The following is a 7283-nucleotide window of genomic DNA, read 5'->3' as shown; positions in this document are numbered from 1 at the left end:
GTGTGTGTGTGTGTGTGTGTGTGTGTGTGTGTGTGTGTGTGTGTGTGTGTGTGTGTGTGTCAGTGGCAGAGACGTTACGTACTCTGGAGCCTCCGTGTCGGACTCTCTCCGTGGAGCTGCCGGCGCTGTGTGTTCGGGGAGGCCCGTGGGAGCGGCATGGAGGACACATCGTGGGTTTGCAGCTTGTACCAGTGTGGCTCGTCATCCAGCAGAGCCGTCTCCAGCTCAATAAGGATCTGCCAGAGGAAAAAAAGGCCCCGGTCAGAAGTGTCTTTACTCCTACGAAAGAGGATTAGGGCCACAGGTGAAAGATGTATTTAAGTTCAGAGTTTCAACTCGGAATTCTGAGTTGAAACTCTGAACTCAAATACATCTTTCACCTGTGGCCCAAATTCTCTTCCCTACACTCCAATGGTCACAAACATAGATTACATAGTTTTCAGTCAGTGATGGAATAACACACACTTGTGCCACAATACTCAATGAAACAATCCCAAACAATCCCTTCACTCTTACCAAGTTCTGTTAATTTTGTATACAGTTTTACACGTTAAATAAAAATAATCTAAGATCATTATCCGTGTTGGAAAAAAATACTGTACCACCAGAACCTTGTAAGGGTCAAGGTCTTTATTGAGGGCTTGACTCCATTCAGGAGGATTAGCTAAGATACTGTCAGTGAGTGTCCCTGACGGGCGGACTTTGGTTTCCTTACCTCTCCCAGGAATTCGCTCTCCTCCTCCCTCACCCTGGCTTGGTCCCACAAAGTGATCTCCAGCATGCGCTCCCGAAACTCCCGCCGGTGCACCGGCGAATACATAAAGGTCTGGTTCCATTTGGGCTCTAAGGATTTCTTTACCGTTTTTGTTCTCCTCTTGCTTTTGTCACTAGAGGAACAATAATTCAAACTGTTTTTATTTACAACCATGATGGGGGAAGAGCCACGAATACAACAGGTCAATAACACGACACAGCACAGAGCACACATCACCGGGGCATGCTGATGGTGTGAATGAAATGGCAACTTCCTGCTTTCTTCATCAGTGCATGAAAAACAAATTGCTTCACAAGGTGCTGCTAAACTGCACTGAACGACCAACACAGTGTCTAGACACACATCCACATACGTGTCTCCAGCCTTTCCTGATGTTAATGGATAGGAAAGCAATGACACATAACCTAGTGACAACACATCAATGTTCCACAACAATTCCAAATAATAAAAATGTCCACACTGTATAATAACTCCATTTTAACGAAAAGTGGGGTGGGTAAAATGGCCACAGTAACTGTTCCTACTCTTACCTTCTATCAGGGAGGAAGTAGATTTTGACGTAAGGGTTCCTGGGCCGGCCGTCTTCCCTGGCTGGCAGGTCTTTGGCGCCCAGGATGGTGACGATTAGCTGATGGCCCACTTTGTCATACCACAATTTGACCTGCGGGGGCAGAGCAGAAACAGCCTGCTGAGACACTGGTCGGGGCCAACGGGAATGGAAGCACACAGAGGGACTAATGCAGGAGAAGACACCTTCATCAAATTCGAAATAAACCTATTACATGTGTCTCAGGCTACATTTACATTGCTATGTCTTGGTATGAAAACAAATATCTTTTGCTACGTTTACACCAGGGCTGGGCGATATAGAGAAAATGAAATATCCCGATATTCTTGACCAAGTGCCTCAATGTCGATATTGTGACGATATTGTAGGGTTGAATATTGGTGCTTTCACAAAATGTTATTTTAAAATAATCCTGTAAAACCAGGAAACGTACCATATTACGATATAATGATATATCCAAAATCTAAAACAATATCTAGTCTCTTATTATCGCGATATCGATACAATATCGATATATTGCCCAGCCCCGGTTTCTGCCTCACATTCACACCGCTCTGGCGTTTCAGAGTCCCTAAACCGGAGACATTTGAAAACCCCATTTTGGTTTGGAATATCAGGTGTTGTGGTGCAGTCTCAATGAGCGCAGTGGACAATAAAGACGATCTATCTATCGATCTATCTATCTATCTATCTATTGATCTATCTATCTATCTATCTATCTATCTATCTATCTATCTATCTATCTATCTATCTATCTATCTATCTATCTATCTATCTATGTATCATTGGACACACCAACACTGACACCAATGTTTTGCTGCCTGATTGGGTCTTATGTGTCATGACGTCTCATTCTGTGACACTAAGCTACTAACGTAGTCATGGCAACTACCAGCAGCGGGCCGAGTATCCACCATGCCCAGTATACGAGAGTGTTCCTGAGATATGCGGTTTGGCCGTGTTAGTTTAAACAGAGATTAGAATATTGTTCCGCTTAAAAACCCAAATGCAGCAGTGTAAATGTAGCCTGAGTTTTCATTTTCTGAGTCTTCTCCTGGATTTACCCTTCACGGGAAAGGTGGAATACTGTCTACCTGCTAAGATGATGTCACGTCACATGCTTGGCGGCAGAATTTATCAGAGCTCAAGTGCTCATTGAAACACAGACTTACTGTATCATTGTTAATATGGTATGATTATGCTAAAAATGTCTATATGAAAAGCTGAATGATATTTTAGTCATTAGATTAAATATGTATATTAAAGATGTGTTTTAGTTTTTGTTCTATCTTCTTTTACTTAAAGTTTTGAAATCTATGTGTTTATGTTTGTCATTAAAAACTTCCCCTCCAGGGATGAATAAAGCTTACTAAATCAAACTGAATGCATTTGGCCTGAATGTCAACTGAATAGATATGCTGAAGGCAACATGCTTTAAAAGGAACAGTGATACCGTCTACTGTACAAGTGAAGATGTAGACTCTGATAGTGTTCTCTTGGCTATTCAATGGGTATTGATATGGGGAAATCAATCATGCTGTTGCGAGACGACTCAAAGACAGCTCACACTAAAAGGGAAGTATGGACTCCAAAACAAGACACTTAGAAGAAGAAAAAACCCTTACAGAAAGAAGATGAAACGTGGAAAAAAAACTTCTAAGCTCTTGTCCATACTTCTCTAAAAATATGATTTTGGAAAGGGTCTGCTCCGTTTAAAACTACCAGCTATACATGCAGCAAACGCAAGAAAGAGCATTCAGGACAAGTCAATGGACTTCATGTAGGCAAAAACAGAGAGCAGAGGGCTTATGGGTAAACAAATTGTACCGAATAATCTCTGTGCTTGTAGCCCACCAAAATACAATACAAAATGTAAAGCTCTTATTTATCACTTTTCTACTCTTAACAACTACTCAATGCACTTTGACATGGTGCAGGAACCATTCACCATTCACACACATTCACACATTGGGGCAGAGGGTGCCATTCCAAGTGCCATCTGCTCATCAGATACACACTTACAGATTTGCACTCCGATGGCACAGCATCGGGGGCAAGTTGGGTTCAGTGTCTTGCCCAAGGACACTTTGACATGGGACTGCAGGGCCAGGGATCGAACTGCCAACCTTCCGATTGGCAGGCGACCACTCTACCACTTAATCCAGCTGCCCCATGTGATTGTAACTGTAATGTGCTGTCTGTGAAGTCTTTCTGAAAAGATTCACCTTGTAAACCTTAAAATTACTAGTGATAGTACATGTGTTTCAATCACAAACAACTCAATGTGTACATCTAATAATGAATTAACCGAAACATACACACTTTTCCAAGAGTACAGACACACATACTCTAAACACCTACTTATTTACCTCCATTCAATGTTTAGAGCCCACTAAATTTGGAAACTCACATCTACATGCCCAATGCATAATGTGCATTCACACAATGTTCTCTCATCAGATCAATTTAAACCTTGTTGAGGATACTTTTAAGCAAAACAACATACTGTTGTTTGTACAGTGTCAGCCAGATACATATCCAAATGCCAAAGCAGGAGTGTTAACCTTAACCTTAAAGCCGGCTGAATCAAGAACTACAGATTCATACAAAGTGATTCTACTGCGTGCCACCAAACAAAACCACAGAAACAGCTGGCTAATAGTAGAGATGACAGATTTAAGAAAGGCCCTTATAGCGAAGGAGCACCTTCAAAGCTTTGCTCGGTTTGGAGTTTGCTATTTGGGGAGGTACAATTTGCTTAAACACTCATCTGGACGGGAAAATGCAATTTGGTTTTCCAACACAGGATGGTGAACTTGGTATCTTTTCACTGCAACATGAAACTGCAGACCCATCAACCAAAAGCTGCTAATTAACACAACGCACACAAGGAGGAGTTCTCCTGTAGATGTGTGTAGGGTTGGAGATATCCAGGCCTGGGTTCATATCACACTGAAGCACAAGATAACCCAAGTCCTTTGTCCTGAGAAAGTTCAGGGAGACACCCTCCTGCATTGCCAAAGACCCAAAATGTATGACACAAGGTTGGGTCAATTGTGTCGAATCAGGCAATGGAAGAGTGTCTCTTTAAATGTGTGTATTTTTTTCAGATTAGTTGAGCATGCATAACCTAGGAATAATGAGGTGAACGGGTTAAAATGAGTAATAACTCTCATCATAACAGTGATACCAAGAAATCAAATTGAAGAAAATGGCACAATGCACTGCACTGAGGGAAACTTGAAGCTGCCATTTCCCCACGAATGCATTTTCCGGAGTATGGAAACAAACAGAAAAAGGCCAGTCAACAGTCAATGAGCAAAGACCAAATAGAGATTGTGCCCTTCTGACAGGGCCAATTACCTGGACCCTAGGGGTAAAAGGCGTTGTTCTTCTACTAAGGCTTTGGCTCTGGATAAGTACAAATTAAACAGCAAAAAAGGAAAAGAAAACAAGAATGCAATGAAACCAAAACCCCCACAAAACAACAACAGAAATTCACAATACACTCTTAACCACAACAGTTCGTTGTAGTTTCAGTTGGGCAATTTACAGCCTGGAAATCCAGACCCAAATCCCAAAGGATTAAGGCTCCGGCATCGAGTAATGAAAGTTGGCCATCTCGAGGGGTGACAATTGGATAACACTACGACCAATCACACGGGGTGATGTATCCGGAGCCCCATACGCTTAGCTACCAGTGGCGCTAACTGGTCCTCATCTGTTCAGCTCGGCTCCGGCCCGCCTATATCAGATACACCGATGTGATTGGTGCAGCTTGACTACTAGGGCATAGTTAATGAGCAGCATTACTCGATGCCAGAGTAACTCGCTGAGCAATTTCAAATTGTGCTCTCGCAAGATTTCCAGGGCAGGCGATTTAGGTCAGTGGGTTCGTTCCTACCATCATTTTATACTTCATATCATTGGTTCTCTGCTGTTCTGACTTCTTGTACCTGATATTCTTTGCTCTTTTCTGCATAGGCCGTTTGTAATCATCGATGCCTTAACACCATCTTTCTTTTTCTGCTCTGCTTTAAAACTTGCGTCATTACTATATTACTATATATTATTATAATATTACTATATTACAGTGTAGAATTACTCATCGTGCACTGCCGACCTTACAAGGTTTCTTGGCTGAACTCAAGTCACTTCTTTGAAAGGGCTCCTGCACACTGCCTGCGTGGCGTGAGCGTGTCAGCTGCGTGGCGTGCTCGACGGTGTTTTTTGCCTCCAACGTCGCCTTAACCTTATCCCTAAACATTGCCATTGCTACGCTGCCTGGAAGGTCTCCTCGGTGGCATAAAAAACCAAACACCGCGTGGCGTGTCCGTTTTAATTCGCCTCAGTTTTGACAGGTTAGAGCTCGCACGCTGCCTGCGTTTCTTTCACGCAACACGCAAGCATGTTGTAAGGATTTCCAGGTAAAAAAGAGAACATGAAGAGATGTTTATATGTCATTTTGACACAAACACATTTAATAAAGGACATTTTCTGTTGAGCGCCTTTTTAAATTGTATTTCAATTGGATTCTGATTAACCAATTACATGACTTTATTATCTCAGGAAAGGGAATGGAGATATGAAAATATATATATCGAAATCAATGGGAAACATACATGAGTAAAGAAAACGCCCCGCTTCCGCCACGCAACTGACACGCAACACTAACGACACACTCAAGCCACGCAGGCAGTGTGTAGCCGGCCTATGAATCTATCTGAATGTATCTGGAGGTTGAAGAATCTTTAATTTTAGTTTATCTTTTTAATTGGCTGACACATTGCTTAAGGTTTCAATGAAGTGAAATTACTTGAAAATTGATACATTTTAAGATGAATAATTTTCCTTTTATTTGTATAAGTTAATTATTTTTATTTAAACCTTGTGTCATTTCTCATAAATATTGATGTTGTGAGAAAAGCCATGTCCTGGAGGTGTTAGCTCGGTGCTAAAGCTACTGTATTTCCCAGCTGGACCCTGAATTTGAGAGTTGATTTATCTCTCGCTTTAATGCAGCCCTTTACCCACTTACCCCAGGAGGGTTTTTACACAGGATAATGGACAACACACACAGTAACCTGATCTACAATCCTGTGCTGGGTTGGTAAAGGGCCAGCTGAGCAGCTAGAGGGAGAGAAGCTGGGCCTGGTAGCCCAATGTCCAAAACATAGTCACATGAACGCAATAACTCATTTTACTCAACAGTGGTTAAAGCAGTCTAACAATTACATCCCTCCAGAAGACTTCATCTCAACCCCCCACCCCACAACTTACGCCCTTGTCCGTATGTCATACTGAGGTCACTTACTGAGAGCTGTCCTGACAGGTACTGGGGGGCGTCCCTCAGCATGCTGGGACTCATGGGGGACGTGACGGAGATGGACGGGCGATCCATCTTCTGAGACTCAAAAGAACTCGAACCTGACAGCCCAGAGATGACACAGTCAGACTATTTAGTGGTGACGTTGGTTATAGTAACATCAAGAAAATAAAATGAAAGAGGGGGAAGACAGAAAGACATAGTCAAGAAGAGAGACAGAAAGAGGGCAAGAACCCGTGCCGTGAGAGATACAGAGAGGCAGAGGGACCGAAGCAGCTCTAACAGACATTTCCTTCACTTGAAGGCTGATTAATATGATAAAATGGGGTAATGTAATAGGCTAAAGATTTTTGACACCACTCACTTGATTCCAGTTGTGCATGTGTGCTGTCTGGTATCCTAGGAATATCTCTGGAAAAAAGAAGAGGAGAAAGAGCGCAGGTGTGTGAGACAGGAGAGAGGGAGGGGATGTGGAGGATCACTTTGAGCTAATGCTGACTGCACTGTGCTCTAATGACCGTAAGCACCACATTAGTCTTCATTCACCCTCAACTCCCTCAGCAGCACAAAGCAGGTCAGATAGAGGAATTGGCAAAGCAAAGGTGCCTCTGTCT

General features: G+C 42.6%; 1 protein-coding gene across 1 annotated transcript in view; it reads right to left on the bottom strand.

The window, feature by feature from the left end:
- Positions 1 to 7283, bottom strand: part of rims2a (regulating synaptic membrane exocytosis 2a) — a 171015-nt gene that overhangs the window by 66449 nt on the left and 97283 nt on the right. The window contains exons 11-16 of the mRNA XM_034873471.1: positions 7034 to 7080; positions 6658 to 6770; positions 4707 to 4754; positions 1306 to 1436; positions 716 to 887; positions 83 to 236 (exon numbers count right to left, since the gene is read on the bottom strand). Coding sequence (XP_034729362.1) covers positions 83 to 236; positions 716 to 887; positions 1306 to 1436; positions 4707 to 4754; positions 6658 to 6770; positions 7034 to 7080 — 665 coding nt within the window. The remainder of the gene's footprint in view (positions 1 to 82; positions 237 to 715; positions 888 to 1305; positions 1437 to 4706; positions 4755 to 6657; positions 6771 to 7033; positions 7081 to 7283) is intronic.

This window comes from Etheostoma cragini, chromosome 6 (assembly GCF_013103735.1).
Source record: "Etheostoma cragini isolate CJK2018 chromosome 6, CSU_Ecrag_1.0, whole genome shotgun sequence".
NCBI lineage: Eukaryota > Metazoa > Chordata > Actinopteri > Perciformes > Percidae > Etheostoma > Etheostoma cragini.
Note: the sequence above shows the minus strand (reverse complement) of the source record. Positions and strands in the feature narration are given on the sequence as shown.